Source organism: Drosophila busckii, chromosome 3R (genome assembly GCF_011750605.1).
Source record: "Drosophila busckii strain San Diego stock center, stock number 13000-0081.31 chromosome 3R, ASM1175060v1, whole genome shotgun sequence".
Classification (NCBI taxonomy): domain Eukaryota; kingdom Metazoa; phylum Arthropoda; class Insecta; order Diptera; family Drosophilidae; genus Drosophila; species Drosophila busckii.
The window spans coordinates 5,247,593-5,274,477 of NC_046607.1; the positions used below are offsets into that span (position 1 = coordinate 5,247,593).

The window sequence follows — 26,885 nt, forward strand, 5'->3', positions numbered from 1 at the left end:
AAAATATGCTTTTGAATTAATTTTTATTTAAATAAAGCTTTAAATGTTAGTTGAGGTTATTTATGGGATGTATAGGCTCAGCTATTAAGCAAACAGATATTTTATTTATAAAACTTTTGTAAATTACTTATAACTGACAAATCTTTTTAAATAATTTGCATTTCTACTTTTGTTGATGGAAAATTCTGACTAAAAATTGTTTTTAAATAATTTGCATTTTTACTGTTGTTGTTGTAAAGTTCCGACTAAAAATTGTTTTTAAATAATTTGCATTTCTGCTCTTGGCAAGGCTTTGACCTATTGACAGCGGCACGACAATTAGACAGTGTACGCATTCTAAGAAATAAAATATATTGCAGTCAATGACTTGTTAACAGGACTCGTGCCTTTCTTTTGATGACTTAGAATAGCAGCTATCAGTCAGCCAAATGGTTAAATATGCTACTTGAAATCAACATTTAACGAATGGAACATGAAAAAGATCGTGCATATGTTCAATGCTATATGTAATGCATATTCAATTAGCCAAAAACAATGTAGCGAACCCATTAAGGTGTAAGACAGCAAGAGGCATGCAAATGCATACAAATTAGATGTTTATTTTGTATGTGGCACAGCAAATAAATTAGTTTGTTTGGCTAAACAGCAATTATAGCTTAAAGCTAGTTAAAGTACATACTTCAAACTAGAGCCATTATATGTTAAAAGCTACGCCACCCAGCTAAGCTTTTAAGCCATTAATAATGACTCAGTTGAGCAAACAAATCACATACTTACTCAGCTGTGCGGTTACCCTTTGAACTTGTCGCGTGGCTCATCGAGGAAAAGCCACGGGAAAACCTCAGCGACTTGGTGACTCAAACACGTCTGAGCTCGGCTATCAGTTGACAACATGCATATTAACTAGCAATAAGTGTAGCCAATGTCGCCGTCTGTTGCTTTTTCGGGTCACTCTGCAGACGCTCAGGGAGCGGAAGTCAGGCAGCACGCGCCGCTGTTAACTAGTTAAAGACTTTGATGGCACCGATACCAAACCGATACCAAATGCAATTGACTGACTGGCCGACAATTGATCTGGCCATGTACACATTTGTGTTGAATCGTAATTGTTTTGCCTGCAGGCGTAACGCTGCATCGTAAAACTGGCAAGACATCAACGCCTTACTCTACGCACACACACACAGACATACTGAAGCATTCCCTTGCTCCATTTGGCAACGGCTTTTGGCCAAGAGCAATCCCACGCCTATGAAACGGCCGCACGAGTCAAATGTCGTATTTCATTAGCTCTCATGTTAGCGCTGGCACAGCGGTGGGGCTGTGGCTCTTTTAGCTGGGCTAGCCTAGCCCAGCGTCCTAACACTTATTGCCAATAGAATTGTAAACATGCTGGCTCAATGTGCCTACAAAACAAAAACAAAACAACAAGAACCAAAAACCCAAAGCTCGAATTGAATTACATGAAAATGCGCATTGCGTTGCGGAAATCGTACAAACTGGTCATGAAAAATGCATCACCGGGCGACGCGGACAGCGAGTCAAGCCGGACGCAAAGCCAGACGAGCTGGAACATAAAAGTTCAAGCCCAGACAATGACGACAAGCTCTGGAGTGGAGTCTGTGTCTGCGCCTATTCCTGGGCGAGTGATGAAAATGTACGACTTCTTGCTTGCGGCGCTAAGAGAAGACACAACAAAAATTTGTGTTTAGCTTTTTATTGGTCTAGGCTGGAAGGGAAAGCCTAGCGCAGGCGGTAGAGTAGCTAACTCAAGTAAGAGAGCAGCGCAGTGAAGAAATAAGTTAAAATAATAAAATCAAAATTTATCTATGATGCATATTTATTATTAATTTATTAATAAAGAAACTCTGTACGCTCGTTAGAGCATTTGTCAGTCGTTATTTTATTTAGCAAATCCTTTTGGTATCGTATTTAGTTACAGTTTTACACACACACACACGTGCCAAGGAAAAAAAGTAAATGTGAGTGAAAGAGCCGCTGTGTGTGTGTGTGTGAAAGAGAACAACTTAAGCTCTGTGCGCTCCAAGACGCCCCGGGGACGCTCAAACTTGACCAAGTCAATTCGTTGCAAACGGCGGACGACCAGCCGTCTAGGTGGTTGGTGCTGAAAAGACGCCTGTGTGCTGTTCCGAACTCGCTGAAATCAATCGATTCGACATTATTATTAATTTTTCATAACTTCTGCTGCTGTTGCTGGCGGCATCAATGTGCAATATGGCGCCCTAAAACGCGGCTCCATGCCCCATGTGAAACTAATCTATTTGTGCGGCCAGAAAAAGGGCAGACTTGGCCCAGTCGGCCGCTTCAACGATGCCTGGTAGTTTGTGTTGAGCGTGTTATCTGCTATCTGCTATCGCTGCGCTTTGATCTTTTACCGCTTCTGCTTTGCATAATAAATTCGCTATCGATGAAAACTAACTTGCAACTTGGTCGGTCTTTGACCAAATCTTTGTACTTGGGGTACTTGATACTTGGGAATTGGGATTTCCCGGCAATTTGTTTGGCAGCGCTTTGCCCAGCGCCTTTGGCAATTGACTGTTTAATTCGATTGCCTGCCCGATTTCGACTTCGGCTTAACCATTTTATTACAATAGCATAATTTTTTACTATGCTTAATGAGTTCTGCTTTGATTAGTTTTTCAGATTTTTTTCTTTTTGCTGTTGTTGTTATTTCGTTTCGTTGCTTCAACTTGTTGCTCAAGGCACAATTCGTTGTTTGTTGGGTGTCGTTGGCAAAGGCTCAATTTGTTGAGCACTGGGGACTTCAACTAGTTAGCGTTTGCTTATTGAAATGTTGCCAATTGTGTTGCCGTTAACGCGAAATATCTTTGAATCTACTTGTCTCAAATGGAACAAATAAAAATATTGCTGCAATCTATTTAGTTTATAAAGTACTTTGCGTGTTGAATGCTTAAATTTAATGAATACATTTAATATTGTTAAAGGAAACTAGAATTATGATTACAGATAAATAACTATAAAATATTTTTCACAACAGTTTTTTATTATAAAATATTGCACAGTGTTCTGTTCTGTTCACAACGTACTATATTACAAACAAATAAATATTAAATATTAAATATAAATATATGCTCAATTTTAATTTATTTACAATTTTAACAAATTAAATAAAATAATATGTGAATGAACAGAAATTTTGTATGTTAGCGTATACCCGAACCCAATCAGTGGTTCGTCGATAAAGCAGTTTTGTGAATGCCTGTTTTGTAGCGCCACCTAGTGAATTTTACATGAAACATTTAACTGCTACTAAATGTGATGGCTAGGTGGCTACATAAATTTTTAAAGCAATTTGAATTTATGCTGATAAATGTTTAATTTCATATACAATCCACTTCTTTTGCGTCATCATTGAATTTATGGTTTGCTGTTTTTCTCAGCGGTTAGATAGCAATAAATACGCACAAAATAGTTCGCACAGTATTTGTTTAATATCAACAAATATTATCAAAAATATACCATATCGGTGGGGCGGGACATTAAGCCACACGCGCACGCATGATTTATGATCAGACAATCTACATATGAACTACATAAACACATTCATATCTATATCTTTCGTATTAATAAGTTTTGTGTGATTGTGTTTGTGTATTTGCGACGTCCTAAAAATTTCGGCGCGTGGCTATCTTTTTGAAACGCCACCTGAGTATTTTTATTTTTAGGCATAAAGAGGCCTTGACATTGCGCGTGTATGAGTGCTGTGCAGTAACAACAAATTACCAAAATATAAAAGTTTATATGCCCAAAAAAATATAAATAAAAATTAAGACAACAGGCAGGGAAAACCGGTAACCGGTAACCACATTGACAAGCTGTTTATTTACCGAGTTTATTGAAATATTATGTGGTAATTGTTACATGCGCAATTCGTTCCAGACATCTATTGATAACAGGCCGTCGCACAAATATATCTTTGATATAATTCGGCAAAATCGCTGCATGTCAAAGTAAACGAACTCTTAATACACTATCTCATTTAGCCGAGGTTTTATTACAGCTATTCAAAACTAATATTAAATGTATGAGAATTAAATATATATCATTTATTGTTGCTGCTGTTGGCCAGTATTCATTTGTTGCTTTAGCGCGGGGTGTGAATTCTGACAAGTTTTGATTTGTTTTCCAATAATCAGCTGTTGACGTTCAAAACACGCGTTTTTTATGGTCAACATTTTATTTTAATGCTTATAACACGTTAGCATTGACGCAAATCATGACCAAGCCCATCCATTTTTATTCAGTGTTGTCGTTGCCATATACTCAATCCAAATTTAGAGTCGTTGGGGGAAGGAAAATTGTCAACTTCAGCCGTATGGCAATAACTGTAGTTGGCTAGCTGGCCCAAATTGCCATTAATTTGGTTGCTGCCATTGTTTTAATTTAGCTACACGTGTTAGCAATTGAAACTTGAAGTGTCGGAAACAGCGAAAAAAAGCAAAAAAAATAACACCCACAAGCCCATTAAAAATCACACATGGACACGACGCAAAGTGACAGCGCTTGGGAGACAGACAGACGATTCATATGTTATGCTAATTTCTCTTTTATTGTTTGTGCTACGCTATTTGCTTTGTGTGGTTTTTATTTTTATTTAGCTGCTTTAGTTTCTAGACAAACCGGAAATCACGGGTGCCGTTAGTTCGCTCCATCAGCTGACTTTGGAGTTGAGGCAAAAGGGCATTGAATTACCTTTTCATTGACACCACACGCGAGCGCTGAGGTCTCGGTCTCGGTCTCGGTCTCGACAAGCCAAAGAATCTGGCCAAATATTCAAGCATCAAAAGTCACACAAACACTCACTTATTGTTAGTCATATGCACACACACAAACACACACACACACACACACATACATAGATACGAACTCACACCCCACCCACATACAAAACAAAGGCAAAAAAGCAATCGGCCGTAACAAAATTTCCGACACGTGCGACACAGTTGTGGGGAGTGTGAGAAAGAGCGAAGAGGCAGGCAAAGCAGGCAGAGAATGAGAGCGCGCTCTGCAACAAACAAACATTGTACAAAGTTTGCCCTCAAATGTTGCTGAAACATTTTTGTTGCTGAGCTTAAGCCAGCCGGCAAAAACGTAACAAATGAAAACACTGCGTGGGCGTCTTTCAATGCAAATGTGTGTCAGCGACTGTCAAGATTAGATACATGGGGCTTATAAATAGGCAAAAGCTAATGACGCCACAGGCTCCCAACTGCACACGTAGGTGGGTAGGGTTTGAAGGCGTCCAGTTAGATTATTTCTGTTTTATTTATTTATGGACTGCACGTTTGCTCAAGTTGCAGCTAAATTAAAAATATATCAATATCAAAATTTAATTATGCTTAAGACTCAATTAATAGCTTTGTCATTGTTACTTAAATATGCTTAAATCTTTTTCGCAATATGATTTATTCTTTTTATAAATTTAGTTTAAGCCACTGTTGATTATGGGCTTTACGTATACTTCACATAACATAGTAACAATTAAATATTTATTTATTGAACGAAAGCACTAACGACAAATTTGTGGGGTGCACGAATGGCGCTGCTGCTGTCGTCGAGTATTTAAAGCAGCGCGCCGCGCACGGCGGCTTCATTTATCTTTTGGCTGTCGTAGCAGCAAGCGCTCCGAAAATATCAAGTATACGCAGCACATTTCAAAGCTCCAAAGCTCACAAGCGCATACGAACTTCGTCTATCAGCGGGCTTACAACTGTGTATGTGTGTGTGCGTGTGAGTGTATGTGTAGGTGTGTGCTCGTGTGTGTCTAACGCGCAACGAAAGCGAAAGTTTTGTTTGCGGCGCGTGTTGACGTCGTCCGCCTCCTATACCATATAATATAATTGCACACACACTTCGTAGACATCGCAGTCGCAGTCGCAGTCGCAGTTGTCGCTGTTGTTATTGTGCCTGCTGCTGTTGTTGTTATTTATATTTTATAGAATAATATTAAAGCGTGTGAAAACAACAAAAATGCTCATTAGTTTCAATGAGCATGCAATATATTAAATAAAACGTGTCTATGCTGCTTGTACTTCGTACCAAGTGTCGCATACAATTCGCTGCGTGTACGTGTGTGTGTTTGTGTGTGTGTGTGTGTGTGTAAGCTAAGCAACAAAGAAGCGAAACAGCTGTTAAGCGGCAAAAGCAACGTACAACTTTAAGCATTCCAACTAAACAAAAAGAGTGGTAAACAAGCAACGAACGAACGGACGGACGTACCGACGGGTGAGTTTTCCCATTGAACTTACAAATTAGTTCATAAATCTCAAAGATATTAACCTTGTCTCCTCGCCCCGCTGCACCGCACCGCGCCGCAAGCACAAGTGTTGCCAAAATGGGGGACACGTGTGTAGGTTGTAAAAATTGCATGTCATTGGCAACGTTAAAATGCAAAGAGCTTTTTGCTTGTGCGCCTCATTCCATGCTATGCTCTCACTCTCTCTCTCTCTCTCACTCACTCTCTCTCTCTGTCTTGGCTGTCTAAGTGCTATTATCACATGGCTCTGCATTAAAAAAAAAAAACTTTGTGGCTTTGAGGCGAGCGTTCAGTTCAGTTCAGTTCAGTCTGAGTCGTTAGCTATCTCTTTCTGCTGCTTATGCTGGCAACATACAAAGCTTCTAATCATCTTTGCTGCCCTCACCTTCTCAAGGTCGAATGGCTTTGTGTATGCGTGCATGTGTATGTGTGTGTGTGATGCATCGTTTTTGGCCTTTGGCCTTTTGCCCACTGTGTGCATCCGTGTATCCGTCGCTTGCAGTTGCCAAACTCGCGCACATGCTGCCGTAAGCGCATTATTGATTTCTTGGGACAACGCGCAGAATGTAAAAAGTTTTGTAATTTTAAATTTGCAAACAGCACAAACTATGAGTCAAAGTAGCTTTTATCATTTTTGTGTTTCGAGTTGACTTGCCTTATTATGAAACTGTATACTTTGTTTATAATTATAGCTACAGTGCTATTTGCTATTTGCAAATGCAGGCAGCTGCTGTATTTATTTTCTAACATACTTGTGTGTCATTGCTCCGCTCTAACGGTAAACGTGCTCATTAAAGGCCGCTCGTAAAGCGTAGCGCTCTATAAACTGAGTAAAGAGTAAAATGACATAAACAAAAACAAAGAAAAAGGGCAGATACATTCATATATTTCTATATATGTGCGCATTTTTACTACAGCTTTGTTGGCTCAGCGAAAAAATTTGTGATTCAAGCTGTGACTTTGACAACATGTTACATAGACAGAGAGACACAGACACAGACACAGACAGAGCGTGAGGCAGAGCCAGGCCAGGCCAGGCCAGACAGCTGTTTGTTTATTTATATGAATCAATGTCTTTGTTTAGCTTTGTCCTCAACGCTCAGACATGCGCTGCAATTGTGGACGGCAGTTAAAGGCTTGTTTGCCTCTTTAAGTATTGAGTAAATACAGCTTTTAAAAGTGAAAGCCATCAATCTATAATTGCTTACTTTGGCCTGCAATAAATAGCCGAAGCTTTTGCAATTCAATTTGTCTGCGCGTGTGTGCGTGTGTGTGTGGCTCTTAACCCATGTTTGCCATGTATTAACAGTTGTTAGACGACGCCCCTAAAATGACACCCCACGATGCCCATAATATTCGATTTATAATTAATTCAGAAACGCGTTGCGCATTAAGGCTTCGATATTAACCAAGGCAACAGCAGAGAAAACAATAACAATATTAAAAAAAAACAACAACATAAAAAAAAACCACATTAACATAAACAAACAGTAGCAAAAAAAATACAAAAAATAAAAGAAGAAAGAAACGGCAAAAATGAACAAAAGCAAACGATCGAAGCGTTGCTCCAAATTCTCTGGGCAAAAGCGGGGCGGAGCGGTTACCCCTAAAGCAACACGTGCGCCGTTAATTCAATAGAAACAACGCGAGTAAATAACACACGCACACACACAGAGACACACACACACACATACACCAGAGACAGTAAGCAGCATAAAAATTCATTAGCGCCATGTGAGCGCATTTCTGTGCCTGTGTGTGTGACTTTGAATTTGTATATGTAACCCAGCCATACACATACTAATGAAATTTCAACTGAATTCTACGTTACTAATCAGCAGGGCATCAAGAAATAATTACATGAAGCCTATGTAAATATATAAAATCAGCTGGAATTATAGCGTGCATGTATTTTGTAGTTTTATCGATCAGTCAACTCAACTATTGTTGTTGTTGTTATACCAACTGGATTACTACTGATTGCTTACTCAGCGGCTTGTGTTGCGCTCACACTTTGGCCAAAGTTCTCTCACTCTCACACACACACACACACACACACAGAGAGAGAGACAATCGCTGCTCGTCTGGCTTTGCACAGCTCGTGGCAACAAAAATTATCGCCATATCGCTGTCGCTGTTGCTGTCGTCGTCGCTGTCGCTGTCGCTGTCGACGTCCGCCTTTGGTGACTGCGATTGGATGACAAAGTCTTTTTAATTTATGCAGGCAACTACAAATTAATTCGTTTCTTTTTTTGTTGTCCGGCTCAGACTGGCGCACGTGTATGCAATCGCTTCTCTCACTCTCAATCTGTGTTTGTTTGTATGTGTGTGTGTTAGTAATCGTTTTTTTTTAAATGTAACAAACGGCTACTGTAAAAGTCCATAAAAGTTAAATGCGCTACACGCGTAGCGTAGTCGGACACACACAACAGCAGCAATAACCATAAAAAATTGGCTAATGACTATGTCGATGGTGCAATTAATTTAATTTTGTTGTTTCTTCTTATTTAAGTATAACATATTAAAGGGAATTAGAAACTGCTGAAGCCATTTGAATTCAGTTAATGAATCATAAAAATAAGCTTAGCGTCGTATTAAGTTTCAGGCAACAATTAGAGTTTAAGGCGTGACACACACTGCGTATGCGTAATAAACATAACATTTAAATAAGCGCGCATAGCTAACAAACATAACTTATTATCAAATGTTTGTTTATTTATACGCGGACTAACAGTAGCAGCGACGGCGGCGGTGGCGGCGGCATCAGTTTATCAGTTCAGCAATGCCAACGATTATCACCCAAGCTAATTGCTGAACCATTAAAGCGCGTCACACGCCATATGTAACTGTAAATTGGCCACACGCGCGTACTCGCTCTTTGTTAGTATTAGTGGTGGTGGTAAGTGTCAGACTGGAGTGCTCAGCCACACACACAAGCATAAGAAACATTTATTTAGTAGTCTGGGGTAACAGAAGTTCAGCCAGCCGGACGTTATGGACTCGTTCTGCCCGGCTAATGCCGATTGCTAATAAAATGTGACACGTGCGACAGTTTGACGTGACATGAGTTAGTCCTCAGGACTTGCCTATGCTCTTCATAATGCTGTTGCTTTCTTGGCATTGTTTTGTTTTGTTTTGTTTAGTTTATGCTGAACATAATGACAGCGATAAGCAAACAATAACACACGCGCTAGAGAGCTCCAAGTATATTTGGCCATTTGGTTGCTGGGCCTGGCCAAAATAAACAGTTAACTGATTAAGCGAGAAACAAAAAGCGGGCGCGTGAGCTCGTGTCTTTGCTATCAAGCCCCACGCGCAATGAACGAATATGCAAAAGCTCTGTGTTTTGCTATTTTTTTGGTTAATACTAATATTTATGAGATTTTGCATACGATAGCTAAAAATAGTTGTGTCAGCTGCTGGCTGGCTGAAGCCTGAAGCTCGTAGCTCGTTTGCGTTGTTTTGACAGTCGGCATGCGCATGCGAAATAATAAATAAATAAATATTAGTAATAAAATGCTCTAAGCATGTTGAATTTCAAAACATTTATCAAATGTTTCGCATGTTGCTCTGTTTATAAAGCAATAATTAAGTTATTTTGTTTAGGCAAGTGCTGCAATTAAATAAAAGTGCAAACAATTATATTTAGACTGCACACATGTATAAATAATTATTTAATTATTAATAGCGCACTCTCGTGTATATATTTAATTGCCACTCGTGCATTATTAAACGGAAACGCGCGACAAAATTGTCAAAACAACTGCAAATGGCTTCGAAATATTTAACGCCATGACTTTTGTACAAGGTGTGGTATCCGCAAAAAATAAAACATAAAAAAAACCATTAACATGCGCGTTTTGTAGTTCAGTCAGCTGTATAATTGAATTTAATAATAACATGGCACTTAGTAAAAGATTGCACTATTGTTGCTGTTGTTTTTTTTATAGCGGAAGTAAGTATACGCCTGGGAGCACAGCCATCGATACACACGCGCCCATTTGTTGCTATACTTGTTGCTTAAGGCAAAACTAATTAATTAAATTAAATGCTGCGCGTTTTATGATGTGCCAATTAAACGAGCAAAAATTTATCGTGTCAACAAACACACACACACACACACACACACAAAGAAAAATGCTAACGAGCAGCATATTACCATTCTCACATTCAAGGTAATTAAATGAATACCTGAGCCGTTAAATGCGTTCATTCATAAGTCAGTGAGGCGAACAAAAACAAAACAAGAACCTGCAATTAGCCAGCGATACATCAAATAGTATTCACACACAAATATAGACAGAGGTGGAGGGGTAGAGGGAGCGATACGTTATGCACGCTTATAAAATGTGCCATTTGAAATGTAAACGAATCAAATTGACTGCTGCCAACATCAGCAGCAGCAGCACCACCACCCGCTGTGCAAAATTGAATTATAGAATATCGTCTATGCATATTGTATATTCATCAATAGCTTACACAATGTGCACAATTTCGCATTTATAGATGTTATTTTATGGGATTCGATTCGATCTATGGCATATAGCAGAAAATAATGCCAACTTTTATTGCAGTTTGGCAATAGATTGAAACGTTTAGCTAATTTGATTGTTTATTGCTCGGCATGTGGCGCTCATATAAACCAGCAAGCCATCTTATGCATATGTATGTGTGTGTGTGTGTGTGGGCTATTAACCTTAAGAAACTTGAGCACTTAACAAAGAAATGCTTTGTTTTAAAACTGACTGCGTGGGCTGCTGCTTAACTTGAAACTTACACAAGCGAACATCAAATAGTGCTGGGCTCTGCTGCTGCTTAATCAAGCTTAACAAGCTGCCAAATTTTGTGGTTTCAACGTCAAGTTAGTTAATTTGTGGCTTTGCTGCAACTAATCACCATCAATATTAATTTAGCTGTTGATTCAATTATGCCAACAAAATACGCAGCATACGACATTTGTTTACTCTTATGCTCAACGGCACTTTGTGCACAAATATTAGACTGCTGGTCTAATTAAAGCAGTCCCCTAACTCCGATTACTAACGAGCTGCCACTGCTGCTCTGCTGCTGCTGTTTGCAGAACCTTTGCCATATTATATTTGGCTTCGAGCTGGGCTCTGTTTGCGCGTGACTGGCTTTTGTATGCCATTGGCAAAGCAATTGGGTCATCGTTTCGCACACGTGTGGCTCGTTTAATGTTTCGCATTTTATTTATTTTTCTCTTTTTGTTGCTGCTGCTGCTGTTGCTGCCCCAACGCCATCATATATATTTTTATCGCCTCGCTGACAATTCAATTGGCAATACTGCAGAGCAACCAAAACTTGTCAACTTCGTCATCGTCACACCAGCGAGCGAGCGAGCGAGCGAGCGAACAAACGATAGAGCGACTGTCTCTGGGGTATGCACATGTTTGTTTTTACATTTAGCAGACTGTTAGACGATTTTTTATATATGCAAGCTTTGCCAATTATTGCCTTCGACTTGTGCACGCTTAACAGCTCCAGACATAGTCTACACACACACACACACACACACACATGCATATATCTAAATTATGACGCATATGCATTACCTTGCCGCGTGTGTGTGCTAATATTTCGTTATCTCTGCTGCCCTCGTGTAGTTTTACTTTACTTTATATATATATATGAGATCAGCTTTTATACACTACAGAGTGTGCAAGGGCATTATGAGTTGGTCGTTTAAGTTAGAAAACTATGTCAGCTGCGCTGAGCAATTAACACTCAGTCATTGTGGCTTTTGTTTTGCTAAATTTAGACTTATCCTCTGGGACTAAGATTATAAACTTATAATAAGAATTTTATACTCTAGAGAGCTCACTCATGGCCACAGCGAGAGCAAACAAAGCTAACAATATACAATTTTTATCAGCAACTTCCACTTCAATGGAATTTTTTTGCTTTCAATTAATTTTAAAGCTTAGCCAAAAGATTGTTTATGTTTTTTGTTAGCAAATATTGTGTTGAGGCTGGCACGTTTTGGAAAACATAACTAAGCACATTTAAGTTATGCTTACCAGTTAATAAATTTGTTGCACATGTGTGAATATAACGCTAATTTAATAAACGACAACTTTATGCGTATTTATTATTCAGCAGCGAATATGATTTGGGGAATATACTGCGAGCGAGCGAGCGAGCGACATTTAAGTTAATGTAGCCCCAGCGTCTTGTAAAACGCTTTTCTTCGACTTCTGTGTGTGTGCATAAAAGACATACGAGTCGGCTACTTAATGTAATCGAGCTTGCGTTAGTGCCATCCTCGCATACTTTGTTGCTCCTTTGTTATTGTTATTTGTTACTCTGTTAGCTGTTAGCTGAATAATCCCCGCAGCGTCATACGCACGCCAAATAAACTTCAAAATGAAAACGCCTTCAACAGCGCGAGAGTTTTTTGAACTTGCGCTGTGTATTTTGTGTTTTGTGTGTTGACAGCCACAACAAAAACAACAACAAACCAACATTTCATATGGTTGACTGCCTGGCTTTGTTTTTTGTGGCCGCTGGGCGCAACGAAAGTAATTGCCCCGAAACGTTTCAACAATTTGAGCCAGCCAAGCCAGTCAGCCAGCCCGTCAGCCAACGTGCGTCCAATTTGTCGTTTTGTCTTAAAAGTCAATGAGCTGCTCTCTTGGCAGTATTATTGCTGTTTATGTTGGCTTTTGTTCAAGCTCATACATACACAAATTTCAAACTGACTGACAGCTGGCGTGTCGTGCTCAACAATTATTTGGCTAATTTATGCACACGCAGCGGCACTTCTTATTAAAGACATGCCCCAGCTACGGCAGCTACAGGTGACGGCGATAGCCTTAACGTGTTTCAAATTGTTATATCTATACAGATTCTTATAAGGTTAAATATACGCACAATGACATGTCTGCCTGTCTACTACTATATACCATTGCCTATATGTATTTTATATATTTTTGGGGATTTTTTCTCTGCCTATTTTTATTGGCAGCTGCTGCGGCACGTGTTGCTCGTTTTCTGTCCACTTTGAGACTAGTCGGAGTCGCAGTCGCAGTCGCAGTCATCATGATATACGGCCCAAGGGGAATTTTTTTTCTCATGAAGCTTAACATACTTATGTAAGCTTAGTCTTACTAGCAGCTTTCGGGGGGGCCCTTAATATTTTAGCCAAATATTGCTTTAATACTTACAAGAAAATATTAAATATTATTTATATATAAACGGGTCACTTGTGTGTCTCTCTCTTGGGTGCGTGTCTCGCTTTATTCACCTTAGGTTAGTGCCCTTGTGTCTAGTCTCTAGTTTCTCTTTGTGTATTGAGTGCACAACAAGCAAAAAGTAGCGCGTGTATGTCAAAATTTGCTATTGCGGCTTGTTTCAGACTTTTCGGTTGTGCGCTGGCCAGCTTAGAGACGCAGCCAAAGTCGCATGTTTGAACGGAGCGTAGCATAAATAAAATAAAATCTAATTTCAGCTATGCATATTGGCACATTGACAGCGCAGACGATTTTGCTCGCTGGCATTGTGAAATCCGCTTAGTCGCCCCACTGTCGCTAAACTCTCATGCCACACACACCGCAAGTATTTAAAATGGAAATGCCTCTTAAAAGGCCGCGATGCCGCACACTTTCCAAATGTAATTACACTCAAGAGATACACGTGCCGTTGTTAGCAGCAGCGTCGTCGTCCTCATTTTTGTTGTTGCTGCTGCTTCTTTGGGCGTTTTCAATTTGAATTTGACTGCCTGCCAGCCAGCCAGGCTGCGTGTCTGCCTGCCTGCCTGCCTGCCTCTCTGCCCGCCTCTCTGCCTGCAGGCTGGCTCGTCTGCCTGACAGCACAACACAGTGTCGAGTATTTTCAGCAATTTGCATGCGCAACAAAATGTTGCCTATCAATACATAAGTAGGTATATAATATATACGCTTTATGTTTATATACAGCACACAGTGTACACAATCGTTGTGTTGCTCTAACTTGCTCTGTTTACCTTTTGTGCAATGCGCATAATATTAACACAGTAGCAGTCTCTTGGTCAAGCCCTAAGCTCTCTGCCTGAGGACACGGCTAATGAGCCCTGTGCAACGGCAGCCCTGTGCTGCTCCTTTTGTGCCAACGCCAACACATTGCGACTAGCTAAGGGAATGACTAATGCACAGACTGTGTGCTGTGCCGAGAGATTACAAGTTATAGTATGTCTATGCTGTTTATATGTATATGTATAGTATGTCTATATGTTTATATTCTGCTTCAAATGCGGGCATGCGTCAAGAGTCATTTGCTTTGCATGGAGTGATTCCGAAAACGTTGAGTGTGCTCTGAATTTTAAGCGCCACAAATACTTGTTCTCTGATTTAAATGGAAATTTTATCGCAAAAACAAAAGCTACTTGACTTTTGCCTGTGTTTCCCCTTAACTCTCTGTTTTATTGTCTACTAACCCCCATAATTGTTTTTCAAAATGTAAGCAAAATGACAATTTAATAAATAAATAATATTTTCGCTCAGATAAGTTCTTTCCTCAATTGTTTACCAAGCAAGAAAAGCAAGCAAGCTAGTTAAGTTCTTGTGTATATAAAAATAATTGTTTTTAGTCTAAACACATTTTTTTCAAGCAAGCAAGAGTAAGACGCAAATATTGATTACTGAATTGATCTACAAAGTTTATATATATATTATTGAAAATGACACTTTCGCTGAAATTTAACACCTTGCAAGAAATTTTTATAAATAAAATTGTCTTACTCTTGCTTTATATAAATATAAATGTTGTGAATACAAATTGCTGGCTTGGCACAAATTAAATGATAAAAAGAGTTTGCATAACTTAATCAACAGATTTTAGAACCTTGTATAAAAAAATGGCACAGGAGCTTTTTATCTTTCATTTACACTTGCTTAAAATGGTAACTGACCCACATACTTAATATATGTTTTTTTATTACCACTTAAATGCTTAACGTGAGTTAATCTCATCGAGCAATATATTATTGCTTATATATTGATGCGGGTATGCCATTTGTGTGTACTGTGTACTTATCAGTCAATTAATCAAATTAATTAATTTTGGATTTTTTGTTGCTTTTCAATAATTGCAGCTTACAGCTTTCAAATGGCGCCAACTGTGTGCTCGGAGAAGAAAATGCGCATTGAGGCGCTCAAGGAGGTGCGACGACAAAGTCGCGGCGGCGTATCCCAGTCCAGCGGCAACACCACACAGCACAGCAGAGTGCTGAACCTTGGTGAGTTAAACACACCCCCCATGACGTATACGTAATACAAAAGCAATATCTGTCGTAATTTTTGAGCGGAGCTTAAGTTGGAGTGGGGGGCCGTGGGAGTTCTCACGTTACTTGTGTGCATGTTTAATTAATTTACATAAACTTTGGCCAAACGTAGCTGACAAACAAACGTAGCAGAGAGTAAAATGCACGTGTAGGGATATTGTGTGTACTTCACGTGTACATCTTGCCCCATGTTGTGGTCGTCATAAATTGGTTTCGGCACGCGGGTTTAGTATTGCAGCAATTTGCGTCAGCAAATGCAAAGAGTCAATACGAGCCACTCAGGCTGCCTGCCTGCCTGGCTGTCTGTCTAGGAAGAGGCAACTGCCAAAAGCTACTCGAGCAGAAATTGGTTTATATAAGAGTCCTGATTGGCTCAGGACGAGCAAGACAAGCGCGTCAGCCATGGCTGTATATTTTTAGCTTATTTTATTTTTCAATGGAAAGGCGGCACGCGTGTCAACAATTTGACATTGCAATGAAGCTGTAGCTATGCTGCTTAGTACAGTATTTAACATAGTTAGCTACACTAATTGGCCGCAAGTATCAACTGCCTAGAGCGATAACGTGCTAAAGAGCTTTACAAATAAAGAGCTCGACACAGGAAAAGGCAACACGCTATTGGCATCTAGCATAAATATTGTATAAGCACTTATTGCAACAAGAAATATTTCACATATACTCAATGTATATATATATATATATATATATATATATATATATATGTTGTTTTTGTTTTTGTCGCTTTGCTTGTGCTACTTTTTCTAGCTTATTTACAATTTTTCCCACATTTGCTTGCGCGCTTACTTTTAGCTTTTGCCGACTTGACTATTTTTTTTTTATTACTGTTGTTGTTGTTGTTGCTGCTGCTTTATTGGTGCCATATTCCGAGCGCAATTCATTCAAAGTGATTTCGTTGTTGTTGTTTGTTATTTGGTATTTCTTGCTAATTTTCATCAACACGTTAAAATGTTCAACGCTAAAATGGGTGTGACGAAGCCACGTGCAGTCGTCTATGATACCGCTCCGACGACCTCTTGCCATAACAACAGCAACAACAATGAAAGGCGCACAGTGGGGCAAGCAAACAAATATTGTAGTCGCACAAACAATTAGACAGCACATGCAGCATTTAACAAAACTAATTTATATTGTTATTATGCTATATTATGCTCTTTGGCATTTGGCATTTTTAAATGTTTGCTAGAGCACAACAAAGCGCAAGCAATTTGCACTGCTATATATACTAAATAGCTAATTGTTGTTGTCGTTGTCGTTGTCGTTGTCGTCTGTTGTGTTTGATTAAGCATAAATGCTGCTGAGTTATGTGCCGTGAGTCACTGGCACGTGTACGTCCATACAACGATTTGTTGATTACGATGTGACGAGGTCATAGCACTCGGTAGCTGCGACCCACAGAGCCACAGACCTCCAGACCAGCAGACCTACTAGAATGCTAAGCGCGCAGGCCAACAACAAAACAAATACATAGATAAACGCTCATTGGCTTTTCAAGCACTCGAGCGAACTAAACTGACTGACTGACTGGCTTGCATGTGCTCTGGCTCGTAGTAGGGCTGGCGAGACGCGCAGCCACTTGCATAAGTCATTGACGAGCTCTCAGCTCGCTCGCTCTTGCTCTCGCTCTCTGTCTCTGTCTCGCTGACAAGGTAGGAAGTAAACAAAGCCGTGTGCTTGACAAGGGGGTGAAGGAAGGTGAACAAAGCATTTCCGCAACGAGAACTGATGTGTCCACTGATGCGTCTTGAACATGCTGTGAACATGCTTATGGCTCCAGGCGCTTATGTGCATGGCGCCCTGGGTGGCATTTGACGTAACTGCGCGTACAACAGTGCGAATGCGTGATGCCAGACAGCCAGTGGCTTATGCAATCTAAAGCAATTGTGGCATACACCGCCGCAGCGCTGATAACAAATTCTATTGATATAGTTTGTGTTCTATTTATAGCAAACTTTTGAGCTCTAATTATTTGAATGCGTCACAAGGCGCTTCGACTGCAGCTCTCACGTTTCGCTGCACTGGTGCAGCCAGCACAAGCAGCGCTATCAAAAGTGCTGTGTTGGCGCAAAGCAAACAGCAGACACGAAATTAGTTCGGGAGAGATAGCAGATAGCAAGTGATACCGCCACGTTACACGATACACATAGTACGCGACTCTGCCATGTGCTTGCGAACGACCCTGACCATAGACACATCGCACATAGCACAAGCACAAGCACATGCTAATTGTGGGAGTGCAACAAGTGCAAAATACACGCTGCTTTTATTATATACACAGCTAGCTATATATATATATATATATGTACAGAAGTGCAAATTGATGCGATACGCGTCGCAAGTGCTGATGGCTGTGGTCACGTTTTTGAACACACGCGATGAACTGTGCAGCGCACGTACCACTGTGCGTATGCTTAATTGAAGGCAAAGTGGCTTGTGAACTTTAACTAAAACTGATTGTTTGCTTCTATTTGCAGCTGCCAAAGGTTCAACGAACCTTGCGGGACGTCAGCAGCAGCGACGTCGTTTGTTCAAACTGCGACAGAACTCAAAAGCGAAAGCCAAAGCGGCAGCGGCCAAGGCGAGCGAACAAAAGCAGCTAAAGCAAATGGAACTGGATGAGCTGCCCAATGCTGAGCTGAGCAAGCCGCAAATGCACACACATTCCAGCAAAGACAACATTAAAACAGTATTACAGCCTACTATTGCCAGCAACAGCAACTGCCATGGCGACAACAGCAGCAGCTACAACAGCAACAGCAACAACAACAATAATAATAACAAAATGGCAATAGCTAAATTCTGTGATCAAGTGCACGGCGCGAAGAATGTGTTCAACGATGATGCTGATAGCGGATTTGATATTTCGCTCGAGCCAGTTAGACAACAGGATCGCCTGCTGTCCATAGCCATTAAGACGATCAAGCTGGTGCAGCGCAATAAGCTGTTGCAAAAGCGTTTGGCGCAGCTGCAACTGGAGACATCCGCGTTCATTGCCTCCGTGCTGGACAATCCCGAGAATCGCCACTTGCGCGACAATCTGACGGCCAAGAAATCGTTGCGTCACTAAGCGCGCTTGCTCGTGAGCCACAGAAAAGCAAAGCGGACCTCAAATAGAATAGACAAAGTATTCACACACAACTTGATCACTGATAGTTATTAAAATAATATATAAAATGTTGTAGTAAGCAGCCTGGAGCTAAAAGATGTTAATGTTAATGTGCCAAAAACAAATTGTAAAAATGAAGCATACGCTGCAGCTTAAGCATATACAAATAATTGTTGCCTACTTTGCAGCGACACTGCTTTTTAAACACACAACAACCAAAGCTCCTCAAGATGAGCAACAGTTTTTGTTTGTTTGCCAAGCACAAAGAAAATTGACAAGTTCATAGCTTGAAGTTTTAAATACAAGTAAATTCTTTTAGCGTCAGTTGTCTATTACTCAGTTAGTCAAGAAAACAAACAAAACACTTTTAAGTTAAACTTCGAATAAGCCTAGCTGTCTGACATGTGCGTTTGCTTTTCTGTGGCACTGTGCTTAAGTTGTAAGCGAATTGTACTGATTACATTTAAAAAAAAAAAACAACAACAAAGTGCAAACACACTTAACATTTTGATTATACATACAACATAAAAGATCACTAACATATTAATAAATATAACTTACTATACATACGACAAAATATTTATATAAATAAATGAAAAGAAAAAGTCAAAACCTCTATTATGTAGTTACTAAGCCTAGTTCTTTATGTTCAGCACAACATTTTTCTACATTCAAGAATTCAGCAAAAACATATATCAAATTTAGCTATTAGTTATATTTAGCTTAGTAGACTTCTTCTTAAACAACAAAAAAACTATGACGCTTTTGGCTTTATACAGCAGATAGTAGAGCTAAGTCGACATTTACTACAAAAACAGAGCGATTTGTTCATTAGCCTATAACTACTATACGTAACTAATTGATCGTCAGTGCTAGAGAGTTATAATCAATACCAAAACTTGTTTGAAATCCACAAGCATAATGTATTTTTTTAATGTCAAGCTAATTTTAAATTTTCTATTTAACTTAATATTCTATTATAATTGGACAACAAATCTTGAATAATCTTTAGAATGGCTTCATACAAGTTTCCAAATAAAAATTTCAAATTACAATTTTACAACAACTGTCATTTTGTCATTTTGATTGCGCGCGCTAAGGTCCAAACACTTATGGTCTGTCTGGTGTCAATAACACCAATCAAAGCGTTCAGCGAGCGTCTCCAAAGTTGATGGATGTCGACTCAATTCAAAAATAATTTCAGGGGCGTTATCAAAGTTGTAAGCTGTGCGACTGTTGCGCTGATTAATAAATTAAATAAGTTTAACAGCTTTAAGTTAAGCTTTGATAGATTGACAACAATTTGTGGCATGGCTCTGCGCATTGTCAGACAATACGAAATTACACTTCAATTGTTTCAAGTTCATTCAATTAAGCTGCTACAACAACAACATGCATGGCATGTTGACTCCTCAAGCACATCTCACATCGCCAGCATCACTCTGAGTGCCATTCAGCGGTTTTTGGCTCTTTGAATTTGATTTGATGTGTTTTAAGGTCTTGTCTATTGTTGTTTTCAGCTTCAGATTACAGTCAGCGTGTGTAATCCTAAACATGTATTTAGTCGCAGCAGCAGCAGCAATATAATAAAATTATACGATTGTTGTTGAAACTTTGATTAATGGCCAAGGGTATAAACTAATGGTCATGCATGTGGATTCTTGTTATATATTCTAAAGCAAACTGCTGCGCTTACTATCAAGAGAGCATTAAAAGTGCGACTCTTTTGGGCCCGGTTATTGTTATTAGTTTAAAGGGCATGGCTTTATTGCCATTGGGGTTGGCTCGGCTCTTGCGCTTGTTATAGCTTTTTATGCGCTCAGCTCACGTCTTCATGTTGTATTTTTTTCTGACGTCTGGACACATGATAAACGAGCAACAGCTGAGCTGTGGCAACTGGGGCAGCGACTCCAGCCACTTGACACTGAGTGGGCGTAATGCACAGCAGCTCGCCCCCAGACTGATTGCCACATGTTCCAAAATTATGGCTGAGTCGTAGCAATTGCAAACAATGCATTTGGCTCAGTAGCAGGCAAAAATTAGTTAGCGCTTTGGTGTTAAATGGCTTAAATCGAAATGGCAAATTAGTTATTTTGGTATGACCTTGACAAGGTCGTTAGCTAGCTACTTTAAATCATAACAATAAATTGCTAACATATAAGTCAGCTTTTGCGTCTATAAATAAAGTATTATGTGCATTAAATCAACAGACCTCATGGACAGTGTACACTATACATCAAAATATAATTGCTTAGAGTTGCTCAAGCAAACAACGCAATGCATTTTTTAGAAGCTTTTAATTTGTTTACCAATTAACGTGTGTGAATTGCAGTCGCCAGTTTATGATGCTTCTAACATATTTGCTAAACGCTTGAAGTAACTTCCTATAAATGTTACAAACTTAAGTTTAAATTTATGCGCTTTTATGCTTATAGCTCTAATTTGATTGCAGCTCTTATTGTTTAGCGTTTAAAATTTAATTAGCAACGTTTTGTTTTAGTTTTTTTCTGATGTGAATAGAGCGCTATATGTGGGCTAAGCACTTGCGGCTTATTGCCCAGCCACTTGATTATAATCAAATAAGCGCCAATTCAACAACAGTGTTGCCAAGTCATGCCAAATGAATATGCATAAAATTTGAGCAAATATCTACATTGGCTGTTTAAACAAAGGCGTGCGCGTGCGCTGGTAGCGCAAAATGCATTCAAAGGCAATTTGCTTGGATTTATAGCTGAAACATAAAATTGAATAAAAGCTTACACAGGTACTCGAAGGTCGATACACAAAATGCGCCAAATGCCAAAAATTGATTGTGAAAGTGGCAACAAGGCGAAACTCAAACTAAAACTATACCCAAAGCTGAAGATTAGCTAGACGATTGCTTGTGGCAGACGTGATTATTAATGAATGGAACCATTAATGTGGTTCATATGCAAATGAGTCGGAGCATTTGTAATAGCTGTAACATCATGAAGTCATCAGAGCATGGTTAGCGCATAGATACAAGATATACAGCGCGGCTTGACATTGAACTTCAGACGATGAAATGTATATACGATTACTACTACTGGGTTGCAATACAAATAGCGGAAGCAAATAGCTGCTTTATTATAGTTTTATTTGCTCACAGCTGCTTGCTAATGGGACAGCACCAAATTGTTGATTATCATCTGATTGACGACTACTAGTCGTAGCTACATAAACATTTGGGATCACTATGACTAATCAAAAAAAATCACAATTTGGCAACTGAAACTGGCCAAAGACAACAACGATAAATAAAAGAAATGCAAATAAGCTGGCATGAAATTCGCAAGTTCAGGCGTTGAACTTGAAAACAAAAGTCGCACCACAGCTACCACCGGATCCAAAGCCTATATCTTGTTGACTCGGCTACTGGGACACGAATCTGGTTGCGTTGCGTGCTGCGGCAAACGTAGCGTCAATTTGGTCAAGTTAACTGACAAGTTGGCTACCCGTCTTGAGAGTCTCTCGCTCTCTCGTCTCACAGGCTTCATCGCTGCATGAGCTGGCAGCTTCGATTCATTTAACCAACGCACGGCAACGCGCGCGCATGCGCAGTAGCTGCCAAACTGTTAGAGACGATATCAGTTCATAAGTCGAGTATATCGATCAACACACGCCCCTTTTGTGTAAGTGCATTCTGTTTGAGCTCGTTCAACAAACGTGTTTAGAATTTCGCAAACACCAAAAAGCAACAAGTGCACTATATAGTATATGCTATATATTTATGTCAGAAGCTGTTCGCCCAGATTTCAATGCGCGTGCGAGTGTCTCAATTATAAAATTATAGTGCAAGTGTCAATTAAACGCTGTACATATCGTATATGGCAATTTTATTGCTCAAGAACTGTGCATATAATTTTTGTTAACGTGCTATAATTTTATTGATTGTGCAAGTCATGTGCTCAGATTAATTTATGCAAAGGAAAGTGAAATGAAAATAATAACATAAGGCAACAAATTGGAAACATTCTGCTACTTAGGAGTTCTCTTTTTGTACAGTTGTTGTAGATATAAAACTTCCAAGCATGAATATGCGTGCTATAAAATTTTGTATATAATCCTTTTTTGTTACCGAATTTTTTGTAAATTATTTGCTATAAGCTTTTAAGATATGCCAAAGTTTTGAATTATAGCCAGAACATTAAAACTGCGACTTTTACTCAATTAGTTTCGTGATAATTAAATAAATAAACAAATAATTAAACTGCACTAATACTTGTATAAAAAATACTTTGTAGAAAAGTTAAAAGTAATATTTTTTTCTCAACCATGTTGATGATGTCTTACTAAAAGATTCTATCATATCTTTGAGTTTGCATAAGCAATAGACAAAGATGCATTTAGTGCACTAGTTCTACAATCTATTATTATCTATAATAAGCATCAATGCTGGCAACACAAGCAAGGCAAGGCAACCTTACATTACTAATTAGTCACAGTCAATAAATTCATTATGCATTATCGCAGACTTAAGTCCAATTAAGGCAATCAGCTTACATGTGCAGGGCTATCAAAGATTGAAATACTTGCTCAGGTGTAGACCAAGTGCTATAAGTGATAATTTGGCTTTGGCTGCGACCACAGGCAATGGCCAGCTCTAAATTTAGGTTAACCAGTTTTTTTATGGGCCTATATTATAATCAATTGTAGCAGAGAGCAGAACTTTAACGAGCGCAGTGCCCTTCGCAAGTTTAACAGTTCATTGGCTGACAGCGTGACGTAGGTCAGTTCTGTAAGACGAGCTTTTAGCCGGTTACGCTTGAATGTTTATTAATAGCTAAGCGAGTGACAAAAGAAGTTTATTGGTCCAGACCGCTTGACTGTGTGTGCGAGTGTGCGTGTGTTTATGTGTGTGCGTGTCGAAGGCATTTTGAAGGCCATGCACGTAGAACAAATTGCTTTGAGAGCAACAATTGTAGCTACATATATCTCAATATATCTCAATAGCCTTTAAAGTGGCAACCAGTTTGTTGTGAAAACGATTTATTGCGGCTAATTGAAAACAATTTTTGTTTTCGACTATTTATGTTTTTGTGCAATTTTTAACTTAAATGAGTTCAAAGGAAAAAAACCCCAAAAATCAATTTAAAGCTTGTAATTTGCATAAAAAGTAAATTTGAATTTTTGCTGCACACCCACTATTCAAAATAATCAGCTGGAAGTGAATGGCTTACACACTGGCTGTTTAACAAATATTTACTTAAAATTTGGCAACTACTAAATTCCAGTCGTACACATATTTTTGTAAACTGTCTAATAATCGCATTAGTTATGCTGCTGATTTCAATTTATTTATGCAGTTTTGTACATAAACATTTATCTGTGTGTGTAGCTCCATCCGCATGGTGTTTTTTATGGGTCAAATATTTGCGCTCGCATTTTGCTTTGGTGACTTCTTCAGTGTGTTTTCTGTTTTGATCGCGAACCGGTCTCGTCTTTGTTTGTTAGTGTTTTGCTTTTCGCTCATAAATTTAGCTTTTAATTTTTGCCAACTGCATATCTGATGATTTTTATTGGCAGGCTAACGATGTAAGCCCATACTCGTTGAACTTGAACTAAATAAACATGAGAAATTATAATCAGCGCGCCTATGCGTTATTGAAGAATTAATTTTAGTTGCTGAGGCGTAACACAAAGTGAAATCGAAGGGCGAGCACTTGAGCTAATAGAAAGCTAGAATCTAGAACACAACGCTAATTGGCATTGGTATTTAATTCATGTACAGCAATAGCAACAAGCTGCTTAGGATGCGACTGGCGTATTTACTGGCGTTGCTCAGCCTCAGCCTCTGCTGGCGCTGCAGTCGCAGTCAGCTGCTGGTGGATCTGGTGCGTGACTTTGAGACGACGCTGCGTAACACACGCATACCGGACACCAATGAGTTTCTGCCCGAGTACGATTTCATCATTGTGGGCGCCGGCTCGGCGGGCTGTGTGCTGGCCAATAGGCTGAGCGAAATTAGCAGCGCGCGTGTGCTGCTGCTGGAGGCGGGAGATCAGGAGACTTTCATAAGCGATGTGCCGTTGACGGCGGCGCTGACACAGACCACGCGCTACAATTGGGGCTACAAGACAGAGCCCACGCCCAATGCTTGCCAAGGACTGCGCAATGGTGTCTGCAACTGGCCCAAGGGACGCGGCGTGGGCGGCACCAGTTTGATCAACTTTATGCTCTATACGCGTGGCCATCGACGCGACTACGATGGCTGGGCGGCGGCCAACAACACAGGCTGGTCTTATGCCGAGGTGCTGCCGTACTTTAAGAAGTCCGAGCGCATTGGCATTCCGGAGCTGTACAAGTCGCCGTATCATGGCCGCAAGGGCGCACTGGATGTGCAGTACGCCGACTATCAGTCGCGGCAGGTCAAAGCTTTTCTCAAGTCGGGACGCGAGCTGGGCTACGACATCACCGACACCAATGGCGAGCAGCTGCTGGGCTTCTCGCGTGCGCAGGCCAACATACGCCAAGGCAGACGCTGCAGCACCAGCAAGGCCTTCATTCAGCCCATAGTGCAGCGGCGCAATCTGCACATATCCATGAAGAGTTGGGTCACCAAGCTGCTCATTGATCCCAGCACCAAAATGGCCGTGGGCGTGGAGTTTGTCAAGCAGCGTCAACGTTTTGTCGTGCGTGCCAGCAAGGAGGTTATACTGTCTGCTGGTGCCATAGCCAGTGCACAGCTCTTGATGTTGTCTGGTGTGGGTCCACGCGCGCATTTGCAAGAGCTTAACATAACTGTGCTGCAAGATCTGCCCGTGGGCTATAATCTGCAAGATCATGTTACGCTTAATGGACTCGTTTTTATGGTCAACGATTCTACAGTGAACGATGCGCGCTTGCTCAATCCCACAGACATATTCAGTTACCTGTTTGCCGGACGCGGGCCATACACAATTCCCGGCGGTGCCGAGGCCTTTGCCTTTGTGCGCACACCCAGCTCCAGTTATGGTAAGCCTGCTGCTGCTTAATAGCTACTAAAGTAACTCACATTGTTTGCATTACAGCTGCGGACTATGCGGATATGGAGCTGGTCTTGGGCGCTGGCTCTTTGAGTGGCGATCGCTTTGGCACGCTGCGCGATCTGTTGGGCATTACCAATGAGTTCTATGAGAAAATGTATGCCGATATGCAGCATGAGGAGACCTTTGGCCTGGTGCCCGTCTTGCTGCGTCCCAAGAGCCGCGGGCGCATTTCTCTACGCAGTCGCAATCCCTTCCATTGGCCACGCATGGAGCCAAACTTTATGCAAGAGCCAGACGATGTGCGCGCCATGATCGAAGGCATTGAAATGGTAGTAAAAATAACTTTTATTTTAATAAATATTAATAGTTACTTGCTTGACAGATTCTGCAAATAGCACACAGCAAGTCTATGAAGAAGATTGGCACTCGCTTTCATGCGCGTGCTTTTCCAGGCTGTGAGCAGCATCCGTTTGGCGGCCAGGACTATTGGCGCTGTTGCTTGCGTCTTTATGGCTCCAGTCTGCAGCATCAATGCGGCACATGCAAGATGGGTCCAAGCACAGATCCAGCTGCCGTAGTCGATCCTCAGCTGCGTGTGCATGGCATACATCATCTACGTGTGGCAGATGCATCAATAATGCCGCATGTGCCGGCTGGCCATACCAATGCGATTGTCATCATGATTGCCGAGAAGGCATCTGATATGATTAAGAATGCGTGGCGCATGCAGACCAAACCAGTGACTACATAAAGCTTTTAAAAGTGTTTGTCAGAAATATTTATTGATTAGCTTTCGATTCAGTCATTTGTTTTAAGTGTTGCAATGTTTTTTTCAATGTGATGATGATACCAGTTGTCTTATAATTAAATTAATTAATATTAAGAGATAATTATAAGAAGTAATATTTATAAGAATATAAAATTGCCCAACGCACTATGGTTTTAAATGTAACTTATGTGTTTTTTTTTCAAAATAAATATTATGTTTAAGCAATCGGCGTATTTGCTTTTATTTGTGCACCTTTGAATATACCAAATTTTTATTTTGCACGTCATCAGTTTTCAAATTGCGCGCCGATTGATTTTGCCATTCTCACAAAATGAGCCACAGACGGCGCTCGGTTAATTTATGCTAGATGTCGCGTTGAGCATTGTACTAAAAGTACTAAGAGTAGTTTGAATTATGTACAACAGATGGCG

At 40.1% G+C, this 26,885-nt stretch overlaps 2 protein-coding genes across 2 annotated transcripts; both read left to right on the forward strand.

The window, feature by feature from the left end:
* Window positions 1-5,970: 5,970 nt before the first annotated feature.
* On the forward strand, window positions 5,971-19,270 carry LOC108604219 (transcription factor kayak). The gene is made up of 3 exons (XM_017993584.2): window positions 5,971-6,264; window positions 15,384-15,527; window positions 18,065-19,270. The coding sequence occupies exons 2-3, from the start codon at window positions 15,398-15,400 to the stop codon at window positions 18,655-18,657; spliced, it is 723 nt and encodes a 240-aa protein (XP_017849073.1). The 5' UTR covers window positions 5,971-6,264; window positions 15,384-15,397; the 3' UTR covers window positions 18,658-19,270.
* Window positions 19,271-22,261: 2,991 nt separating this feature from the next.
* Window positions 22,262-26,535, forward strand: LOC108601712 (glucose dehydrogenase [FAD, quinone]). The gene is made up of 4 exons (XM_017989627.1): window positions 22,262-22,349; window positions 24,449-25,671; window positions 25,728-26,014; window positions 26,068-26,535. The coding sequence occupies exons 2-4, from the start codon at window positions 24,471-24,473 to the stop codon at window positions 26,434-26,436; spliced, it is 1,857 nt and encodes a 618-aa protein (XP_017845116.1). The 5' UTR covers window positions 22,262-22,349; window positions 24,449-24,470; the 3' UTR covers window positions 26,437-26,535.
* Window positions 26,536-26,885: the final 350 nt, after the last annotated feature.